The sequence below is a fragment of the Acanthopagrus latus genome, chromosome 12, assembly GCF_904848185.1.
Source record: "Acanthopagrus latus isolate v.2019 chromosome 12, fAcaLat1.1, whole genome shotgun sequence".
NCBI lineage: Eukaryota > Metazoa > Chordata > Actinopteri > Spariformes > Sparidae > Acanthopagrus > Acanthopagrus latus.
This window is the reverse complement of record NC_051050.1, coordinates 23,495,207-23,517,166: the sequence shown is the minus strand read 5'-3', so window position 1 is coordinate 23,517,166 and position 21,960 is coordinate 23,495,207. Positions and strand designations below refer to the sequence as shown.

At 42.1% G+C, this 21,960-nt stretch overlaps 2 protein-coding genes and 1 long non-coding RNA gene across 4 annotated transcripts; 2 read left to right on the top strand and 1 right to left on the bottom strand.

Moving 5' to 3' along the window:
• Window positions 1–367: 367 nt before the first annotated feature.
• Window positions 368–5,495, top strand: ddx56 (DEAD (Asp-Glu-Ala-Asp) box helicase 56). The gene is made up of 14 exons (XM_037118394.1): window positions 368–510; window positions 1,179–1,340; window positions 1,672–1,826; window positions 1,925–2,095; window positions 2,409–2,499; window positions 2,633–2,874; window positions 3,039–3,179; window positions 3,274–3,387; window positions 3,507–3,601; window positions 3,851–3,924; window positions 4,452–4,541; window positions 4,631–4,736; window positions 4,834–4,931; window positions 5,048–5,495. The coding sequence occupies exons 1-14, from the start codon at window positions 454–456 to the stop codon at window positions 5,129–5,131; spliced, it is 1,680 nt and encodes a 559-aa protein (XP_036974289.1). The 5' UTR covers window positions 368–453; the 3' UTR covers window positions 5,132–5,495.
• Window positions 5,496–5,871: 376 nt separating this feature from the next.
• Window positions 5,872–20,797, bottom strand: aebp1 (AE binding protein 1). Of its 2 annotated transcripts, XM_037118383.1 has the most exons (21): window positions 15,440–15,610; window positions 14,611–14,689; window positions 14,224–14,469; window positions 13,806–13,883; window positions 12,882–12,950; window positions 12,244–12,303; window positions 12,087–12,146; window positions 11,445–11,522; window positions 10,323–10,432; window positions 10,075–10,214; window positions 9,862–9,946; window positions 9,621–9,765; window positions 9,012–9,091; window positions 8,777–8,900; window positions 8,358–8,554; window positions 7,952–8,125; window positions 7,740–7,865; window positions 7,403–7,649; window positions 7,175–7,314; window positions 6,936–7,035; window positions 5,872–6,832 (listed from the first exon to the last, which is right to left on the bottom strand). In XM_037118383.1, the coding sequence occupies exons 1-21, from the start codon at window positions 15,485–15,487 to the stop codon at window positions 6,267–6,269; spliced, it is 2,952 nt and encodes a 983-aa protein (XP_036974278.1). In that variant the 5' UTR covers window positions 15,488–15,610; the 3' UTR covers window positions 5,872–6,266. The 2 variants fall into 2 exon arrangements, with proteins under 2 accessions (XP_036974278.1, XP_036974277.1); XM_037118382.1 differs by lacking the exons at window positions 14,611–14,689; window positions 15,440–15,610 and adding an exon at window positions 18,779–20,797.
• Window positions 15,727–18,978, top strand: LOC119030636. The gene is made up of 3 exons (XR_005078353.1): window positions 15,727–15,892; window positions 16,935–17,042; window positions 18,839–18,978. It is a non-coding gene; the product is annotated as an uncharacterized LOC119030636 (long non-coding RNA).
• Window positions 20,798–21,960: the final 1,163 nt, after the last annotated feature.

Genomic DNA, 21,960 nt, shown 5'->3' with positions numbered 1-21,960 from the left:
TTAACACATAATTTGGATTTTTATTTCATAATTTTTTATTTTTAATCTCGTAATTTTTTTAAAAAAAAATCTCATATTAATGATTTACACTGGGAATAGTTTTTCATTAGGTACCAACATGATAATGTGACGTTTACGGACGAGCAGAAACTATAGCTCATGTCATGATTAATTGAAAAAAAAAAAAAAAAAGAAGCAGAGCCTCATAGATTCAAATAAACTATTATTAATGTGACATTTGAGTAAAAGTCCAGTGGATGAATGTTACGTCCGTTCTTTATTATGTGATTGTACACGTTTGATTGAGAGGATACGATAAATACGACATAGAGATCAATAAGAAGAAGATAACGGCGCTTCAGAGTAGTTTATTCGTGAGTTTGGTGGGGGGCCGTGAATGCACCGTGACGTAAAACTCTTGCGACGCACGTGTGGACGTCGCGAGGAGCAGAGATGGACGCGGAGAGGCTACAGTTTCATGAAATGGGCTTAGACGACCGTCTTTTAAAGGTAACACGCAGTTTGACACCACCGGTAAACTTTAAATAAATATTAGATAATGTTGGTGAAATGTTGAACGAGCAGCTGAGGAGTAAAAACCGAAGTGAGGCGAAACTCGACGTAAATACACCAGGAGCTGCTCGCAGCTGCGCTAGCTTGTCAGCAGTCTCGTGTAACGTGTTTTGTAAACTGTTAAAATCAAGTTATGTCTTCTTTAATTAACCAGTTTGGTTGCTATAGTTGATTTAAACGCCTAAAATAAATCTTTGGTTAGACATGAATCGTTTCACTCTTGTTTCAGCTTCTTCTGCTGCTTTTCTTAGAGGAGTTTTGGGGTTTTGGACGGTTTACAGAAATAAGAAAGCATCACTTTGGGCGCTTATGGGCGTTTTTCATAATGTTTCGACCTTATAGACCAAACGATTAATCGATTAATCATGACAGCAATCAGGGTATTAATCGAGATTGAGAATAATCAGTACTGGAGCCCTCTGCAAGTTGTTTAGCTTGTTGACACCTGTGAGAACTGATGGAATATAATCAGGTACATTTACTCAAATACTTTAACTCCACAACATTTCAGAGTAAATACTGTGCTTACTACTTATTTCTGACAGCTTTAGATATAGAGTTTGCAAAGTAAGATTTTTGCAATGTTTTTGTTCGTCATGTTGTAGGCGGTTGCAGATCTGGGTTGGTCCCAGCCCACACTGATCCAGGAGAAGGCCGTCCCTTTGGCTCTGGAGGGGAAAGACCTTCTGGCTCGAGCCCGGACCGGTTCTGGGAAGACTGCTGCTTATGCCATACCTGTCATCCAGCGCATCCTGACCTCCAAACAGGTGAGGAACGAAGAATAACTTATTTTAGTCTGTCAGTGAACCATCCCATTTTACAAATATCTGTAGCTAGTCATATTTTTGGGGTTGAATTTGTCTCGCCATCCTTGTTTCATATTCTGGAAAGATTTTTTTCTGTTTTCTGACTTGCATAAATCCTCACCTGGCTTTCACTCTTAATTCTGAAACAGTGTAACTGCCAGTTAACCACAATATCTTCAGCTTTATTCTTCTAAACAGTCTAAACAACACATATTTTTGGATCAACCAGCTGTTCTTTCCCTTTTTTCATCATCCTGATTACTGTCTTTGTGTTTGGTGGTGTTGTCCTCAGAGCGTTCGTGAGCAGGATGTGAGAGCTCTGGTCCTGGTACCGACCAAAGAGCTGGGTCAGCAGGTCCAGAACATGATGAGAAAGTTAGCAGCGTACTGTTCGAGGGACGTCCGAGTGGCCGACATCTCCGGAAAAGCCGACCTATCAGCACAGAGGTCAGTCTGTTCGGGGGCTTTACTTGTTCTTTGATACTGAGTGGAAGAAGATCCAGTGATTCGGTCTGTGGCTGATGTTTTGTGTTGTGTCTGAACAGGCCGATCTTAATGGAGAAGCCTGATGTGATCGTGGGGACGCCGTCCCGCGTGCTCGCCCACCTCAACGCCCAGAACCTGGTCCTGCACTCGACCCTTGAGATGCTGGTCGTAGACGAAGCCGACCTGCTTTTCTCTTTTGGCTTCGAGGCGGATCTGAAGAACTTGTTGTGGTGAGAACACACAAGCAGAGAGAGACTGATTATTACCAGTTTATTTGAGGAAGCTGATTTACTTACCTTAGACAGCTGCTCAGTGGTCCCCAACTTCTCTGGCTTCACATCTGAGAGAACTAATGCAGTAAATTGTGCCAGAACCTTTAGCCTGATGATATTATTAAAGATATTAATGTAATATAACTCTGTGTACATGTATCGGGGATATCTTTAAGAGTAAGTTGCCCCCAGAATCGACAAAAGATATTCATATTTCTCTTCTCTTCAAATGAACGTGTTCTTTGGAAAACTTTTCGTTATGTTTTCACAGTCACCTGCCGAAGATCTACCAGTCGTTCCTGATGTCGGCTACTTTCACTGAGGACGTTCAGGCCTTAAAGGAGCTGCTGCTTCACAACCCGGTAAGGTCACCTGCACCAACACTTCCTGTGGACACTCGCCATAATAAAAGCTGCAGTCGGACATTAATGATTTTGTGCGTTCAGTGTTGTTCGGTCTGATTTCGTCTTCACGCCTGGGTCTGTGCTCTCTCAGGTGATCCTGAAGCTTCAGGGCTCTCAGCTCCCTGGCGGCAGTCAGCTGCAGCAGTACAGCATCAAGTGTGAGGAGGAGGACAAGTTCCTGCTCATCTACACGCTGCTGAGGCTGCGGCTGGTTCAGGGCAAGACGCTGGTGTTTGTGGGAGCGGTGGACAGATGCTACAGACTCAAGCTGTTCCTGGAACAGTTCAGCATTCCTGCCTGCGTTCTCAACTCCGAGCTGCCCGTCCAGTCCAGGTAGACGACCTCTGACCTCCTTTTTAAAAGAGGATTGTGTTTTGTTTTCTTGTTTTTCTTTGAGCAGGTTGTCCTCAAAGGCACACTGAAAGTTTTTCAGTGTGCAGATTACAGTATAGTACAATATATTAATTCCCTTCTCCTGCTCATTTGGTCCACTGTAGGTGTCACATCATCACTCAGTTTAACCAGGGGTTTTACGACTACATCATCGCCACAGACGAGCAGAGTTTGTCCACTCCAGCCGGTGCCGCGCAGACATCTGAAGGCAAAGGCAAGAGGAAGGCGACAGATAAAGGAGCAAAGTGAGTCAGCAGAGACGATTCAACAAGCGTCTGCTTTTTAATGATTAGTTGATTAATGGAATAGTCGACTGTTACTTCTCAATGATTTTTAAAGGGGTAAAGACAAAGAGTACGGAGTCTCCAGAGGCGTGGACTTCCAAAATGTTTCCAACGTCATCAACTTCGATTTCCCCACAACTTTCGATTCGTACATTCATCGAGTTGGACGGTAAGTAGAGTTTCAGTTCAGTTGTACTTCTCTCAGCTTTCATTTACATTGATTCTTGAGTGCTGGTTGGACTTCAGGCTTTTAAAATAAGAGTCAAATCCTGACACGCTGTTTTGTAGAACGGCGAGAGCAGACAACCCCGGCACCGCTCTGTCCTTCGTCTCCAACACTGAGACTGGTTTTCTGTCAGAGGTGGAGGAAGCTCTGATGGGAGGTAACAGGAATTTATTTTAACATCCTTTGTCTAAATCTGATTGTAGTGACATGTTAGTCCATGAAAAGCAGTGGGAAAGGGCCAGAATGCAGAAAAGTGATATCAAATAAACAAATTTGTGTGTTTCTGTGTAAGTTAGTATTGTAGCCAGTGAACTCTAGTTGGCTCCATCGGATTTTTAATTTCAGATCTTTCTGGACCTTATTTTTTCTTTCAGTTTGAATGAAATGTGTGTGTGTTTGTTTTTAGATAATGCTGATTGTGTTCTGAAACCTTACCAATTTAAGATGGAGGAGATTGAAGGCTTCAGGTACAGGTGCAGGGTGAGTATCATCATCATCATCATCGATTTATGTGTGAAGGGACAAAACATTTGTCGTCTCGTGTTCAGAAGAAAAGTTTGAGTAGGTTTTTTGCCGTCTGTTCTGTAGAACGAGCTTCAACCAGTTTGATGAAACCTCATGAACAGGGCTCAACATGGGAACCAGCTTTCATTCAAATCTTGAAAAGTTTGGAAAATGATTAGTTTTTATCCTAAACTTTTGTTTTTCATCTACAGAATCACTCACGTGAAACGAAAACCTTGTGATATTTTGAAATGAAACTATCCCGTCTTCATATTGACTTTTTGTCTTGGGATAGAAATTAGCAAGAATTAAATAATCGCGATCAAAAGTTATATTAAAGGTTAAAATGAACAGCTGGTCTAAGTAAAACAGGGACATTTGATTAAATGTTGGACATACATGAATTCTGTAAACCTTTCACAATATAGTTTTGTTTGAACTGCTGGTTTAGTTTCCCTGAACGTGTTTTAACGCTGATAAAACTGTATTCTGTTTGTGTGTAGGACGCCATGCGCTCAGTGACCAAGCAGGCGGTGAGGGAGGCCCGACTGAAGGAGATCAAACAGGAGCTGCTCAATTCAGAAAAACTCAAGGTGAGTGACGGTCTCTCCTCCTGACGGACGGGTGTGTGTGTGTGTGTGTGTGGACGTGTTGTGATTGGATGTTTCCTCCTGTCACTCAGACGTATTTCGAGGACAACCCGAGAGATCTGCAGCTGCTCAGACACGACAAAGACCTCCATCCTGCCGTCATCAAACCTCACCTGAAGAACGTGCCAGAGTACCTCGGTAAGACACACACACACACACTCGCTGAGCTGAATTACATCATGGTTTTGGAGACATCCATCATCAGTAACTCATTGTTTTCCCCAACTTCCTCCAGTCCCAGAGACTCTGAGGAGCGTGGTGAATCCGCTGTCGGCCAGGAGGAAGAAGCTGAGGAAGGAAAAACAGGAAGGAGTCGCCAAACCCAGTTTCAAGGTGAGAACAATCTGTCGGAAGTGACTGAATGACGTGCTGGGAACTGTGGTGGAGTCTTGGTGTTGGTGTGCAATGAGACAGAATAATCTCGTAATAACTCCTTTTCTCTCTTGCAGAAGAACGTCCAGGGGAAGAACCCGCTCAAGAGTTTCCGTTACACCGGAGGGAAGAACAGAAAAGGCAAAGCCGGCAAGTCGTAGCTGCAGCAGCAGGACACGTGAATGTGAATCAGTCCTGGAAGTTTGAACTGTGCAGAGACCTTCAGCAGGAGAGCGGTTCTGTCTGCGGTGTTGGCCGAGGCCAGACTAATATAATCGTATGGACTCTGGATTTAACGGGCTGTTGAAGCTGTTTGGACCACGGACGAAATGGATTTTGAATACTGACTCATGTCGACTTTGAAGCAAGAAGAAAAAAAAAAAACAGACCTAAAATCTGAACTTGGATTATTTTGAATCCAAACGTAGGCTGAGATGATCAGAAACACATCATTCATATTATCTAATTTCTGAAGCATTTACTCTGGAAAATGTTCATTTTAATAAAATTATTTCTTAACAAATATTTGAGAATTTAAATTGTAGTTGTAGTCCGTCATATTAACCATTTTGACGTCATTTTATATCTCCTGGTAATCATGAATGTCTAAACCCAAAAGTTAATCGTTGTGGAGAGATTCCACTGACAAATGAAAAGACCTGCAACCACTGAAATCATCAAGATTAATCATCTAGACTTCAATTAGTCGTTGAGCTTTTTCAGTCTGGACCAGTATGTTGGTTTCTTCTCCGGTCAGTCGTGGGCTGAATCCAAACATCCATCCAACAGTTTTTTTGGTTTTGTAGTCAGTGTTGTTAAAATTACACATCTGTATCCATAAACAGACCTTCTACTAAATGTCAGACACAATCTGAACCACAAAATAAAACAAAGACTTAAATTATTTAGAAAACAAACTTCATTTTAATCGAATGCGCTCTGCATTTTAATGGAAGCCAGCAATCACACCGTGAGGACATTACAGAAACGTAAAGATATACATACAGGTCTAATGGAGAAGTATATAATCCTATCTCGTTCGTACTGTAAATGTTTTATTGAACGTTAAACTTGTGCTGTATCGTCTCTGCTCAGCAGAAGCTTCCTATTCCAGAGAAACGAATTCTCGAGGACGTTCCCTTGAAATCACTTTCGTCTCCACTCATTGTTCACCTGACAAAAAAGTGAAAACTAAATAATTAACAATCAATGTGTTGTGTGTTTTTAAAACTGTGATGTTGCAGCAAAACTGAAGTGGTTAGTAGGGTTGTTGTGTTACATAGATGTGGAATCGGATCAATCGATGGTGTATTCGAAGGGGTAGTCCTGTGTGGGCACCGAGTCAAAGCTATCGAACGGGTTCTCAGTGGACCAGCTGTCCACAGGAAACCAGGAGTCGTACCAGGAGGTGGTTTTCTCTGTTTCAGGTATTGTCGTGGGGGCTCTTGTCGTTGTCGTCGTTGTTGTGGTGGTGGTTGTCGTCGTTGTGGTTGCAGTAGTCGTAATAAGACCGGCCCGTAATCTCTGCTGCCTCAGCCTGCGCAGACGCATGATCCTCAGCCGCCTGAGTCGCTCGGCGTTCTGAGCGCTGGCGTGGCCGTCCGTGGTGCTGACGACGGTGCTGGCCGTAGTCGTTCTCACCGGGTTCACCTTGGTGACCAGTCGAATGGGCCTCTTGCCGTTGAGCGCCATGATTTGTTTGATGCGGTCCCAGTTGGATTTGGCCAGCGTGAAGCTGCAGGGAGTGGCTCCAGAGTCGTAGCCCACCATGCACAGCCTGGTCTGAGGCGTGTAGCCGTCGGCTTTGGCGGTCACCCTGTACTCTCCGGGATTCAACAGCCGCCAGTAATCACCACCGAGCGCTAGAATGAGAGGCAGAAAATGTTAAGTCAGGTTTGTTGTCAACAATTCTGGAGCAGCATTCTCCTCAACAACTGAAGTGAAATAAATAAATACGTATTTTACCAGTTTTGACATCATGCCGTATTCCCTCCACAGTTATGGTGGCGTTGGGCAGCGGGGTTCCCTCCACGTCTCTCACTACGCCCTTTATCCCTCGATGTACCTGCACAGGAAACAACATATCACATCTACCTGAAGTTCAAACCACAACAACGTCTTGAACAATTTCAACAGGACACACCAGCTTTAGACAAAACTTTAAAATGGCTACGATTCAGATTTTAGGGCAGTCCAGCTCTCACTTGTTCGATGAAGGACAGCAGAGCCTCGCGGTTGCTCTCCCACTCGAGAGGAAGTTCACTTTCATGTGGAAACTTGTCACAGCCCAGGAAGATGGACAGCTCGAAGCAGTTGGTGTGCAGGTAGCTGAAGTCATTCATACCTGTGAGAGAGGATCACAGGTGCAGGATAAAGAATGTCATCTTCTTTTCCCGCCTCTTAACTTTCATCCCCACTGTGTCATCACTTACTGCCCACCACTGGCTTCCAGCTGGCTCTGTTGGCGATGCCCTGTCCCGCAGTGACATCATCACCATGGCAGGAGCCCCGGTAGGTCTCCGTCATGGACAGATGACTGTGAGCGTATGACATCGCCAACCATCGAAACATGGCGTCATCGGGCGTCTCCCTCAGAGCTCCTTCGTTCTGCCGCTGGATGCGAGCCCACGTCTCCTCGTTCATCTCGGCGTTTCCTCTCCACCGCCGGCTGTCGCTCAACTATAACAACACCGAGAATTATGGGTTTTTTTTATGCTGATGTAGACTTGTTGACTGTTGATGTTCTCGGTCTTTGTTAAACAGCCTTACAGACACTGGTGGACGCTGCATGTCAAAAGGGTAAGCGACCAGTTTCTCTCCTCCTTGCAGATTAGCTCCCAGCACAAATGGGTTGCGCTCCATCCAGGAAATGATGGCTTTTGTCTCCGCAGCGAGCTATAAGAGCAAGAAACAGAGAAATATTAATTAATTGTATAAATTTCAGTGGTAAATGTGCCCTGTACAACATAAAATGGACTCACAGAGCCATTGAGGGAGTTTTCTGGGAGGGGGATGTGATGGTTGGGCACCAAACGAGGGACCCAGCCTCTGTCCTCGGCTCCCCACAAGATGCTGTTGAGGTCGGGGAAGTTCTGGAAGATGTCGTAACCTTCTTCAGTCCAGTGGCCCAGAGCCCAGTTCCCCATCTCCGAACCCTGGAGGAGAAGGAGGGCGACCGCGTTAGGGCTCAAAAATGCAAAGGCGTTATGTAAAGATGAAGCATTTCTGAATCAGAAGATACAAATTTGACAAAACGATGATTTGAATTCAAAACAGAACAGCTGTCTAACGAAGGTCTCCTCAGTTTTTTTGCTTTTCAATATACGGAGTCTAATTTCTTAAAAAAAAAAATATCTATACCGAGGTCATAATTTAGGTCCATCGTACCATCTCGTACGCCAGCTCATAGGCGTCGGGGTTGAGCGAAGGCACCAGGTGTATTCTCACTCCGTCCACCAGGCGGCGCACTCTGGGGTTCTCGTCGTTGTACTCCTTGCACAGAAACTGCATCAGCAGGAGAAGGAGCTCTCGGCCCAGCGCCTCGTTACCATGGAGACCAGCTGTGTACCGAAACTCCGGTTCACCTGTCGACAGAGGAAGAAAAGTAACAGGTGTGTTAACTCAAAGACACGAAAACGAAGGGAATGTTTAGACTTTCGTGACTTGATTCAAACCCTGTAAGAGCCCATAAAAAAGCCCCAAAAAATAGTCTAGCGCCTCACTGAGCTTCACAATGGCTCATCAGAAACCTACTGCATGGGCGACATCAGACACAGGTGTATTCTCCAGCTGTCCGTCTCTCTTACCTGTCTCATGTTCTCCGGGGTTGTCTGAGATTTCCATGGCGTACATCTTCAGGCCCTGTGAGCTTTTACCGATGTTGTAGATCCTGGTGATGTTGGGACACTCTTCATTTATCACCTTCATCATCTGGAGGACAGAGAGAGAGAGAGAGAGAGCGGGGGAGGGAGAAACACATTTGAGATATTTGCAGAATTATCAGTAAGAAGTAAAATGACAGTTTGCTTTTCATTAACACACCTGTCTCATCTCCTTGTAGTTGTGGTGTCTGAAGTCCAGATCATCTGTTGGATCGACTTCATTCTCACTGCGGTAGCTGCCTGAAAGAAATGGTGGAAACACGTCGCCGTTATTCTGTGATGCAGTTACGTAATACAGTTTCTGAGGTCATCAGGTTGAGGCTGAGGTCTTGTGAAATAAACTCTGGTGTATCACCATGGTTGGATAAAACTAGCTTCAAGTTTGGATGGTAACTTATTCCTCAGAGGGATGAACGAACTCTGTGACTCATGAGGTCATGAAACCCTTCAAAACCCATAAAACACCAGAAAACTCAAACAAGGTTTCCAAGTTGGAGATGTGACACTTAGATCGGGTCAGGATCGAGGTTTATTACAGCCTATGGCTTTAAATCAGTTTTAACTTTCATAAGATTTTAGAGTTTCATATCTTATAATAACTGATATTAAATTACGTTCACTTTCATTTTATTTTAAACACACAATATTGAATTTCTGTCACTATGGATCTCTCAAAAACAAAAGACGTAAGTAACTGCTTATTTGCGTTTTAATTTTCAATAATAACCCTGGTTAACGGGGCTGTGATGTTATTTCCTGTGTTACTGACTGGGAAGTTGACAGGCGAGGATCTCAGCTCGAAGACACAAGCTGCCGTTCCAGCTCTGGGGAAGGATGCGAATGTAGCGCGCCACCACGGGCGGCGTGAACTGACTCATCACCGGTGTGTCTTTGTCCACATTCCCGTAGAACAACTGCAGAGGAAGATCACACAGAAAAGAACAGTTAGAACAGTTCAATGTCTCTCTGTTGAACATTGGCAATTATCTATACTGTTTGATTCCACTCACCCATTCAGCGTAGCCATCATGCAGTGTGGTCCAATCTCGACTGTCGTTACTGAAGGCCACAAAGTAGGACGACACGAAATCCTCACTGGGAGGAGAATGAGATTCATCAGTCCTTATTTCTACTGATCTGTGTGGGAATTTTCTATGGATATTGCCGTGATATCGTTATCCTGAATTCTTCAGGCCAGAATAAAGTTGTTGTGAAAGACTCACAATTGCTCCGAGTTTCTTCCCTGAGTGATGACCCCAGTGAACTCCACCTCTCGACGGGCATCCACCTCGAACCAGTGGATGGTCTCCTCCGGCTCTGCGCACCACGCGCCGCCGTACAGATCCTCGTCATTCCCAGAGCCCTGCAGGAGACCACACAGCTGCTCTCAGGACTAGTTTTTCATCCAGACAATTGATTTGAAGTACAGACCAATTTTTCCCCCAGTCATCCTAAAGTGTTGAGTGTCTACCTGCATGTTGAGTCGCCCCCGCTGAGCCGAGAAGCCGTGGTGAGACTGAGAGGAAGCCAGCAGCTGGTCGTCTTCCACCCGGTGAGACTCCAAGCCAAGAGGAGGACACTCTGAGAGGAAACGCAAACAGGATCCGCTTTACAAATGTTCCAGAAAGAATTCAAAACACCCACAGCCTTTATTCTTGGGAAGAGCATCGCAGCCGTTTACGAGTCTGTCAAAGGCATGTTTTTCTTTTTAATGAAGGCAGCTGCAGTGAAACATGCAGCTTTTAAAAGGCTGAGTTGCAGATGAGCAGTGGTGGAAGTATTCAGAGCCTTTAAAACAAATGAAAAAAACTCCCTAAGAAGATGGAAGTATGGAAAGTAAATCTAGTCATGTTGCAGTAAAATGTTCCCTGTCAGTGTTTTCATGTTTATCTGGTGTTTTTCTATTTTTATATGACTCCTGCATTCATGTGTTTGTTGTGTTTTACTGCTGGAGATGTTTAAGGTTGAGCTCATTTTAACTCCTTTACATACCGTTGGCTAGTTTAATCTACAGCAATCTGTTTTCAGTTTTGTGACTACGGATTTTCCAGCTAATCCAAGAAGGGTTTTTAAAGGTACAGTTCAGCTTCAGCCAAATTTAGTGGTTATCCACTAACCCTGATGGAAAGTCAGAACATTTCTGGAGCTTCAGAGAAAAAACAGTGCTGCAGCATTCTCCTAAACAACTGAGGGAGATAGGGACTTGTTTTAAAACATTAAAAACAACCGGGAAGAAACTATAAAACCCAGACATCCCAAAGTGATTTGAAAAGATAGGTTAACTCTGAAGATGTGAAGATTTCAAATTAAAAAAGGATGTAAATAACATCTCTTCAAATCAATTTGGGATCTCAGGGCTTCTGGAGACTCTGATTACACCAGATGAGCTGTATGGAGCCATTTTATGTACATTTAAAATTTTAAAACAAGTTTCCAGCTACTTCAGTTGTTTAGGAGAATCCTGCAACGCTGTCTTGCGTTTGTGTTTCATTCCACCTCTGCAAATGAATGCATTCATTTTTTGACACTTCCTGAAGGTGTAATTAAGACAAAGTGAGAAACAAGTGAACAAAATCTTCATGTAATCTCTTACTTTTCGGCTCAGCAGGCGCTGCGATCTGCCTCAGTCGCTCCTCCTCCTCCTCCTCCCACTGCTTCCTCAGCCGCTCAGCTTCGCAGCGTAATGAGAAAACAGCATGTGTCAAAACAGTGTTTTCACATGGACCTCGCTCTCCAGCCAGCCGCTACCACACAAAATATTTCCATATGTGCTCGTACAGTTCACCTTCATTCCCACTCATTCATCCCTCATGTGTTTCCAATCTGAAATATGGGTCAGTTTGGAATATTTGAGTTCATGTCTTTCTTCAAGGCTGTTAAATCAGAAAAAAACTACTTGGATGTCAGTGGAGAGTTTTGTAACATTTAATGTGATTTTACTGGAAACACTAAAAGCAAAATGTTGTGCAAGACTTTAATTATAAAACTGATCCTTTCAGTCACGTCCCTGCCTCCTCCTGATATAATCGTAACACCAGCCAGCTGGTCTCTGAGCTTTACGTAACAATCTACAGCAGGATACTGATCAGACCAGCTGGAACTGTTTTGACAATATTTGTTAATAAGACTCAATTCTGGTTTTGGTCTTTTAATGTGATTTGTTGTCCAGAAGAAAGATTTGGGATATAATTTATAATTTCAACGTTCATGTTTTCTATCAAAGGGAAATAAAGACCTTTTTCTGCTTTTTCTTTTCGAGCTCTCTCCTCCTCTTCCTCCTGTCTCTTAGCTGCCACTGTGAATCAATCAGAGACAGAAACAACTCGTTATCTGCAGCACATGTGATTTATAAAAGCTCATCTGGCAGGAAGTTATCACAGCGAGGGACGTACAGTCGGCGTAATCATACTCTTCATACCAGGGGCCGACAAAAGGGACAGTGGTGGTTTCCTCTGAAACAGAAGCAGAAGATTACAGCTTAGACTTCTTTTTAATTACCTTCCCCAAGGAGGTATATGAACACAGTTACACATGTAAAAACAGACAAAAAGAAACTGAAAGAAAGTCAGTGAACACCTACAGCAGTTACAGCAATACATGGGGGGAATGTTTAGGTCTATTTTCTTTTATTTTAGTATCATTTGACTAAACTGTTCCTTCCATTTTAAAAAACTAGGACAAACTCATACACATCAAAACACATTTTTGTTGATTCTGACAGCACTGTGATAGAAAGCTGTATGAGGATCATACTCCTTAAAGATCTTGATCTGCTAACATATTAGTTTTGAAAGAGTGTGAGTTATAGAAATTTTGTTTTCAGGCGGATGACTTCCTTCCACAGAGGCGAGAGGGAGATAAAAAGATCCTTTTAACGTCTGCTGTTGTCTGTATATTTTAATGTGAAGTTAAACCTTAAATTAAATACATCCTAAACTGATATCTCCATGATCATGCCAAAGATTATGATAACCAACACTATCTCTACTCTATCACAAACATAACCACATATTATAAAACACAAGGGTACCTGGTATATACATGATGACCTCAGTAGTTGTGTCTTCTTTCTTACCATGTCGTCTACCAGGCACCTCATCTGTGGAGAGCACAGAGCATACTCTGTTAGCAGATTTTACAGTAAATTCAAAAACAGAGTTCAGTGCCATTAAAGGGGAAATAGAAAGAGTATTTTCTGGCCCGGTCATGTGTCTGTATTTGCTCGATGAAAACATTCAAACCTGTCTCATGAGGAACTGCAGTATCCTGCTTTGATTGTGCCTGTATTTGCTTCACTACATCCCTGCTGGAACCTCTAACACTTTGTCATTAAAAGGATTCATAAAACATTTGGCTCTGAATGAACAGACGTTGATGAAACCTTCCTCTGGCGTCCCAGTAGTCAAACTCACAGAGTTTTTGTTGGAGGAGATGTCAGCTTCTTGGGGACTTCATGTAAGAGTCGAGGAGGCAGCAAATATACAGCGCAACATCAAAATGTGATTCAAGTACAAAAAGTATAATTATGTATATTATTTTGTTGTTTTATAATAATGGATGCATTAACATGCTCATCAATTTCATGTTGCAGCTTGTAAATATTGAAATGTTCTCAATACTTGATTAATGAATTACCTCAAGTACTTGATTGGGTGCTGACTTTACCTCCAGATCAAAAAATGTTCAAGCTGTTTAAGTTATTTGTTGATTACACTTTATATATTTAATCTGAACATTAGAAGTAACAATTACCTACAGTTGATGCATAACCCTAATGGAGTAACTGCACAATATTTCACTCTGAAATGTGCTGGAGTAGAGGAGTGAAGTGGAAAAAGTCAAGTAAAGTAGCTCAACTTAGCTACTGTGAATGAGGAATATCTGTGTATTATTTACACAAGCTGTAAGAGTTTTAATGTAAGAAGTCCAGTTCAGTGACCATTAAAATTCTTACCCAATCCTGGTTCAATGGGCTCCACGGGCTCAACGGGCTCCTCCACTACAGGCAGCTTTGGGGTCGCAGGTCTAATTACTGTAAAGATGAACTTAGAGAGTTAAAAGGAATCCGCATATGGCCAGGGGGAAAGGTTGTGATATATATTCATAATTGATTGCAAAAATGATCATTAAGTTTAATTTTAAATGTTACATTTAGTCAGATGTGGAAATTTCTTGTTGAAACATCAAATTGTTTTCAATAAGATTTACAACTATCTTGTTCTGAAGAAACATTTAGGTGTATTATGCATACATTTTATTTATCTACAACAATATCAGTGTCAAGAGTAAGATTTGTAGGTACCCAGAAATGTTACGTAATGTTAAACAATATCCAGATAATATAGATTTCCTTGAATATTATGTGCACTTACATGTTTCCCAGCCCAGTTCCAGCAGCAGCCTCTCCTCTTCCTCTTCCAGAGAAGGATGCCTTGGCTCTGGCTGCGTTGTGGTCACTACCTTTGGTTTCTTGGTGGCTTTGGGAGCCTTGGGCTTCTTTGTGGGTTTTGGTGCTTTGGGTTTCTTAGTGGGTTTCGGAGGTTTTGGCTTTTTGGTGGGCTTAGGGGCTTTCTGCTTCTTTGCTTTGGCCTCCTTCTCTGCTGCTTTCTTTGCCTTGGCTTCAGAGAGATGGGTTTAAAATAGGAAAACAATCAGTTACAATGTGTGTCTAAGTATTTGTATATGAAAGAGAGTATGGTACATGGAGCAGCTGTGTGCCTTCTTTAAACATTTTACTTTTGAGTTATAAAAAGTTTTACTGCCAAGTGTTTCTTTTCCGCTTGTCTTTATGGTCTGTTTGTTAGGACACATGTTTTTACAGCGAACGTCATGTTGTACCTATAAAACACATTAAAACTGAAGCTCAGACACTGATATAACACATAAATGCAGCAGGACCTGGTGGAGAGTTCAGCTGGCTCGCTGGTTTGTTTTGGTCTGAGACCAAATGAGAAAATAGCCACAGAAGAGACCACTGCCAAAGACTAATAATCTCCACAGAAAGCTGTTCCTTTGACAGCCAACACTGTACAGTCTCAATGACGGAACAGTTATATAAGATTAGACAAAGTCTGGTCTAATGGTAGAGCATGTTAGGCCAAGAGTTGAATCCATATCAAAATCAGAGCGTTTTTCTAGTCTGGCATCAACACAACAATCCCTGAATCTAAATTAGTCTGGGACCTCTCAGCTCATGTACAATTACATGGGGCTTTACCAACAACCACAATGTCTCTGGATGCAATTATAGACCTACAGCCAAGGTAAAAGTAGCAGTACCATAGTCTACTAACAATTATAGCCATGTATTAAATTCTTATACCATACCAAGCATGAAAATATACTTAAATACCAAAAGTACTAATTATGCAGCATGACATATTTCAGTATCATGTAAAAACGTTTAGGGAAGCTAGCTAGCTACTAATTGATATCAATATATTTACTTTAATAAGAAGCTTGCTGCTTTGTATCTAACTTATTATGTGTTTACAACTAGCTACTTAAGTTAGCAAGCTAGCTTCCGCACATTAACCACCGGCGGTTTATGTTAACTCACTAAGTTAACCGACACGCCGGCGCCCTTACCTGAAAAATATCGTGATAAACTTTTAAATTAGACTTTAAAAAATTCATTTGAGAGACTATTCAGTGAATATTATCATTATTTCAAGCCAGACTTGTTCACAGACGGATGCTCAGGTGAATTACTTTAATGTTACACTAGCTGCGTCGTACAACGTAACCCCACTACTCACGCTCAAACCCCATTGGTTCACAGAACCGTCCAATCACACCCGCCCCACGTTAGATTAACGGCTGTGATTGGCCCATCAAACCAGGACAGCCGGCGCGTCTGCCTGTGCGTATAAAACGTGAGCTCGAGTGGTTGCTATGGTAGCTAGGATTTCCTGTTTGAAGCAGAACTGAAGTCTGAAATCAAATAAACAATCTAATCTGTTCTTATTTAAATAATTTATATGATTTGCATTCTTTTCAAGAGTGAAAGGAGAGGATTAGGACCAATGTAACGTCTGTGCTGTGAGTATGGAGGCTGGAATCATATGGATATGGTTAGCCTAGCTTAGCATAAAGACTGTAAACAGGGGGAAACAGCTAGCCTGGCTCTGTCCACTGTTCAAATATACACCTACAGCTGGCTTAGTTAACAAATTGTATCTTGTTTATTTACACACATCTTTCATTTTTATGCCAATACTGCAACATAAGGTCATACCATCTAATATCTTTTACCTTTTTATTTATTGGTTCATAATGACTAGTGAGAGTGAAGCATGGAGGAAACTGCTTAATCACTTAAGAAAATAAACATAACTGGAAATCTCATTACTAGCACAACTCTCCAGACTGCTTTAACATTCTAAGATTTTAATACGGCGTGGTGAGTTATATGTTTAGGTTGTGAACGCTAAATGTGTGTGGGTGCACAGCAGGTATTGTGCAATTCCAGCCTTTGGTTTCCAAGATATTACAGTAAGATGTATAATGTTGGAACACAGATTTCAGTATAGGGGCGATCTCAGAACCTCCAGATGTTTTGAACTTGAATCAGCTCAGTGTCTCTTTACACCCCCTCAAGTGTCTGATTTCAAACTTCGTAATGACTTTAAATTGTAAAATAGTTGGTTTCATGTGAAACTACATGGAATATTACAGACGGGAGATCTTCAAAGGGCCTCACGGTTCAGTGTTTTTAATCCACCTTCGTTATGTAAGCATCATCAGACTCCAACGCAGACAGACACAGAGGGCGGCTTGTTTTTCCTCTACTATACGTGTTTCCTGATGTTCTACCGGTCCTTAAACACAACACTCCCTCGCAGACAAGCCTTTACTCACCCTGGGTAAACTGGCGAGACGCATTTCACGACTGTCACTCACCTTTTCTGTGACTGAACACCGAAAATAAAGCATTACACAAAGATGAGATGGTGGAAGGGTTTTTTTAAAAATACCTTTTGCTGTATGCGTCAGATCCAGTGTTTGCAGCTGATTGCAAAGCTTTTACTGTTTTGTTTTCTCAGACATAATTATAGCTTTATGGCATATGTGTGTTTCACAGATGTTGTGTGTCACTATAGCTGGAATACCACCAAGACACAGCAGGAACCAGACCCACCCCCCACAGGCCCAAAACTCCAGGATTCACTGCATGTCCAATGTTTCCTTGGTGAGTCACTGAAAATAATTGCTATTTTTTTATGTAAAACCTAACTTTTTGTACATTAAATAAATTTTAAGACTTTAGTTATCCACTGTATATTGTTTTGCATATTCAAGATTTAAGAATCGTGGTTTTATTTGTCACATGGCTATGCTAAAAAAGTTGGTGTCCAGTAAAGAATACAGCCATGCTAGCAGCTCTGTTAAATCGCTACAGACATGCATTTAACAGAAACTTTAGGTTTGGGATTGAAGGGTAGGAGCTCAGCAACAAAGCCTCCAGCCATGCAAAGACTAATTGTTATGGAAGCAAAGAGAAAATAGTAGCCTTCAAACCCTTGATAGGCTCAGAAAAATGTACAAAATATGCCTCAATAAAGATGATAAAGATGTTGCACGCTCAGCAAAGCCTCCCCTAGATAAACAAATCCTGAGAGAAATGAAAAATTGTTTTGGATCTCTGGTTTTGTTAATTACGGCCTTTTATGTAACTGAAATCAGCCGCACATGAAAAACTCTGGCTGCTACAGCCTGCGGTTTTGCTTCATGCAGCGGAAAGTTAACATTCAGTACATCACTGCCATTGAATCGGTGCTACTGAAAGTGGGCCGTCTCATAAATCCTGTCAGCTCACTTATGGAAAATCGTAGTGGAAATATTCCTGCTGTTGCTCAGACTTTGTGTTTTCCACAGATGTGTCTCACTTGTAGACATAATTGAGGCACAGACGCCACTCTCACGGTAAAAGCTTATTCTCTGATCATTGCCCTGGACAAAACAAGCTACTAAAACTTTTACAGTTGTGTGTACTCCTGGCAGGGAAAGCAGGTCATGTAAGCAGCGGTGCAGTCGGCCTGCCAAGAATCTGTCAGACCACCAGCTGAATCACTGAGACTTTCTGCACCATCATCGCTGAATCATACACGTATTTTCATCAAAACAAGATCCCTAAACTCTTCTGCTTTTCTGCATTTCATTTACTAACCACAGAAGTCTTTAGCGAAGGTTTTTGTGAGTTTATGGAGGTCAGGAATCTGACTGGACAAGTTCAGAGAGAACGCTGGAGACAGAGAACCAGATAACAAACCAAATGTTTTCCTTCCTTGTGGATTGATTGCAGCCTTTCCTGTCTGTGTATCGTCAGTGTCTTGTGTTGGCTGTCACTGAAAGCTTCAATCAGAGTAGCAGTGTCATAAAAAATACCCACAAGTTATACCTGAGTAAAAGTACAGATACTGTCTTAGAATATTACTGTGGTGAAAGTGAAATGTAAGCACACAAATAATATTTCAGATATAAGATATTTTCTGGCTACTTATCTAACTGCTGTGAAAATAACTTAAATTAAAAATGTCTTACTTTATTTTTGTATGCAGACTGCAAAGTAACAAGTAACTGAAGTGATCATATAAATGTAGTGGAGTTAAAAAAGTACAACATTTGTCTCCTAAAGGTAGTGAAGTGGAAGTATAAAGTTGGAAAAAAAAAAGAAAGAAAATACTCAATTGTAATACAAGCAATCACATCAAAATTATAGTTAAGTAGAGTATCTGAGTGAAGATACTTGATTACATTCCCTCACTGAGAGTAGAAGTCAAGAAAAGACCTGAAAATCTTTAGACACATTTTAGTATGAAGACTGTTGGATCTGATAACCAGCAGAAGAGTAAATGTACTCAGTTACATTCCATCACTGAGAGTAAAAGTGTCATCATCTGATCAGTTGACTGTGTTTGTACTTACCTGCCTCAATCTCCTCAGGTGTTTTCTTCTTCTTTGGTTTTGTCTCCTCCACCCCTCCAGCAGGCTCATCTGACATTTCAACATCCCTCTCCTCCTCCCGTCTCCTGTCCTCGACCAGTCCTCTGGTTTCTCTCACCTGAATCCGACCTCTGGAGAGTTTGTCCTCCTTCACATCTTCTCGAGCGCAGACCAGAGCGCAGCACAGGGTCAAACCCACCCAGACGACCAGCACCTCAGGCCTCATGTCTCAACTGGAAATGCTGACGAGGATGAGGCAAAGCAGACGTACTCCAAGAAACTAGCTGTAAAATGAGCTAAATACTAACATCTGACCTGCAGATGCACAGATGCAGCCGTGTCACCAGACTTTGAGGTCCTTAAATAGAAGACATGAAAGGGATGTGAGCTGGAGAGAACAAAAGGATGAGCCTGTGGAAGTCTAGAGAGCTTCCTCCTCTCTGATGGCGAGTCAGCGTGGAGAGAGGGAGAAAATGTTGTGGGCTGGAAGTTTCAAAGCAGCCCTCTGGTCGTGCTGGAGTGGAGGAAATGCATCTGTCTGGAGTGGATTTTCTCCAGCAGCAGCAGCAGCAGAGCAACACACCTCCCTCCTCCTCCTCCTCCTCCTCCTCCTCCTCCTCCTCGTCTACATATTCCTCAGTCACATCTCTCCCTCATGGCCCTTCACCCCCTTTTCCCCTCACCCATCTTTGAGCAGAGGGGAGGAGCATCTGCCACATGTGACATTCCTACGAGGGAGGAAAAGAAAGAAAGAAAGACCATTAAAGAAAGACTTTCTAATCTGGTCTGCAGTTGTTCTTCAAATGTCAGGAATACTACAGAGTGCAAGTAATGTGGAATAAACCTCAGTGTGGAAAGTAAATGTTAGAAAGCACAACTTGAGCTGAGGCTCCACAGTTCTTTTAAAGAGAAAGATAAAGACTTCTCTGAGACACGGGGGAGATATTAGACATGTTTATGAGAATGTAAACAGTGTGGGCACAACATAGCTGCACATGTTTAATTGTACAAAATCTGGGTAGTTTAAAACAAACATACTGTGCAATTTTGTCTCCTGTTTATCAGTAAAAACCTTGAATCAAAAAGTGATTTCTCAATTCAACACATGTAGGGGTCTGCTGCAGCCTCACTTACGTAATTTTACTATCAAGTTTGTATTTGATTCGTGCAGCTTTATCGACTCACATAAGCAGAATAAGAATGAAAGCTTTGTTAGAGGGTCACCTTCAGATGTCATGTGACTGTGATGCTCCGACTGGTCTGATGTTCAGTCTGGAGGAAATATGTATATATGAACAGTATTTCCTGAGTCTCTCTCTTAAACAACATGTCCTGACAGCCCGTGTGTGCCAGAACAGGCGCCCTAAAAATCTTTAAAACGTTTCCTAGATTCAGTCAGAAAGCGGCCTGTAAAACATGCACGAAATGTTCAAACAATCTGAGTGTAACTGTGTTGAAGATTAAATAAGGTGATATCTAGATGAAGGAATCGTGTTACATAACTCTTTTCTGATTGAGGTCTCGGTCCCCGATGGATCACGCAGCATTACCTCAGTCAGAAAAACTGTTAGCAGCTGCGGTTTGATGTATTTACTCCTGAGTGAACCAAATGAGTCATGTTGTAAAGTCAGCCGAGGGACATTCTGTTCAGCTTGGTCATCTACGCGTCAGCTGACATTAATTAAACGATAAGATGGACAGTAAAAGTGCTGGCACCATGCATGCAAAATAAGAAAGCAAAAAAAAAAAATGTGATGAAAGATTAAGAGTTGACAGCCTTGCTAGCAGCCATGTGGATGTAACTGAGGCCTTGTTCAGACCTGGTTTTAACATCCGTCCTGAGTGGACAGTACAGGTGTGGATGCCCTCCACACAGATTTGAGGACACATTAAACACCTGACTCTTTTTATTGATGGTAAACATTTCAAACTTGACAAATACAGTAAATGGCAACTAATAACTGCTACTTACTGCTGCCTGTGGAAAATGTCCCCAGACTCCCTTGAAAAAACGCTACATTTTGTGAGTTGTTGAGTTAAGGGGAACATAATAAATGTTGTGAAATTCTGTTAATCAAAAATTCCCAGTTATGTGTGCCTTCTTGTGAATTCAGCATTAAATGCAAAACATTAAGTTGCGTGTTACCTTGTAAAAAAAGTGTCAGTTTGTAAAAGCAGAAAGTCCCCAAACTCCCTTGAAAAAACGTTAGATTTTGTGTTTTGTTGAGTCAGGAGAAACTTTATCAACATTTTGGAACACTGTACGACAAATTCTTAATTATTTAGATCTTCTTGTAAATTCGGCAAATGTTATCCATTAAGTTTGTCCTTCTTTGTTTGTCCCAGTGATGGACGTGTTGATTTTGGGAAGTGAAATCCAATCGAGTGGTCACATTAGTGGTGTAAACATTAGTCTTCCAAAGTCAATAATCATCAATTTGATTGTAGAAAAAAGTTCAGAGAAGTGGTCGTCACATGACTGATGACTCAGCTGATTGACAGCAGGTGTGTCACCAGTTCCTGCTCATCACTGATCACTCGCGCTGGTTTTATGAGTCCTGCAGAAAAGGACAGAAAATCCTTCACTGGATTTCATTCATCAGTCACATCCTCCGTCTTTTATTTTGCAGACTCCATCGTGAGCATTTAATCTGTTTCCATCAGATGTGGACGCGCTTCTCTGCTCACACTCATGATGACGGTGTGTCTGTAACAATAGCCTCCTCTATCTGCCATTTTGTCCAGTCACTCACTTTGTTTTCTTTTCGCCTCCATCTGTTTCCAATCCCTCATTGGTGGAGGTGGTTTCAGATTTGTTTCGTTCTAACCAGACTGCCAGGAAAATATATGATTTTTCATCCTTCATCTTTCATCAGGAGGATTTATGTTTTGAGTGAAGGAATCTTAAGTGTCTGTAGCACCTGGAGTCACATCTCTGCTCCTCCCCTGATGTTTATGTTGTGTTTTGAGGGGCTGCTATGAATTATTTAGTGATTCTTATAACTAAATGCTCCTCTGATTTGTCTTATTTTGCATCATGGACGGACATTTAGCAGAGTTCAGTAACCCCCCTGACATCTGAGGATAAGAGTATGTGCTAAATGACATACAGATGTGCGCAGGAGTGTGTTCGTGTGTGTGTGTGTGTGTGTGTGTGTGTGTGT

What these genes read in the sequence shown, in the direction of transcription:
- ddx56 (XM_037118394.1), top strand. Translation starts at nt 454, where the DNA reads ATGGACGCGGAGAGGCTACAGTTTCATGAAATGGGCTTAGACGACCGT. An exon ending in TACATTCATCGAGTTGGACG is followed by an intron (nt 3,388 to 3,506) that starts GTAAGTAGAGTT and finishes GCTGTTTTGTAG; the next exon opens with AACGGCGAGAGCAGACAACC. An exon ending in GGAGGAAGCTCTGATGGGAG is followed by an intron (nt 3,602 to 3,850) that starts GTAACAGGAATT and finishes GTTTGTTTTTAG; the next exon opens with ATAATGCTGATTGTGTTCTG.
- aebp1 (XM_037118382.1), bottom strand. Translation starts at nt 19,022, where the DNA reads ATGAGGCCTGAGGTGCTGGTCGTCTGGGTGGGTTTGACCCTGTGCTGC. An exon ending in ACTACAAGGAGATGAGACAG is followed by an intron (nt 8,901 to 9,011) that starts GTGTGTTAATGA and finishes TCTGTCCTCCAG; the next exon opens with ATGATGAAGGTGATAAATGA. An exon ending in TGCTGTCCTTCATCGAACAA is followed by an intron (nt 7,036 to 7,174) that starts GTGAGAGCTGGA and finishes TTTCCTGTGCAG; the next exon opens with GTACATCGAGGGATAAAGGG.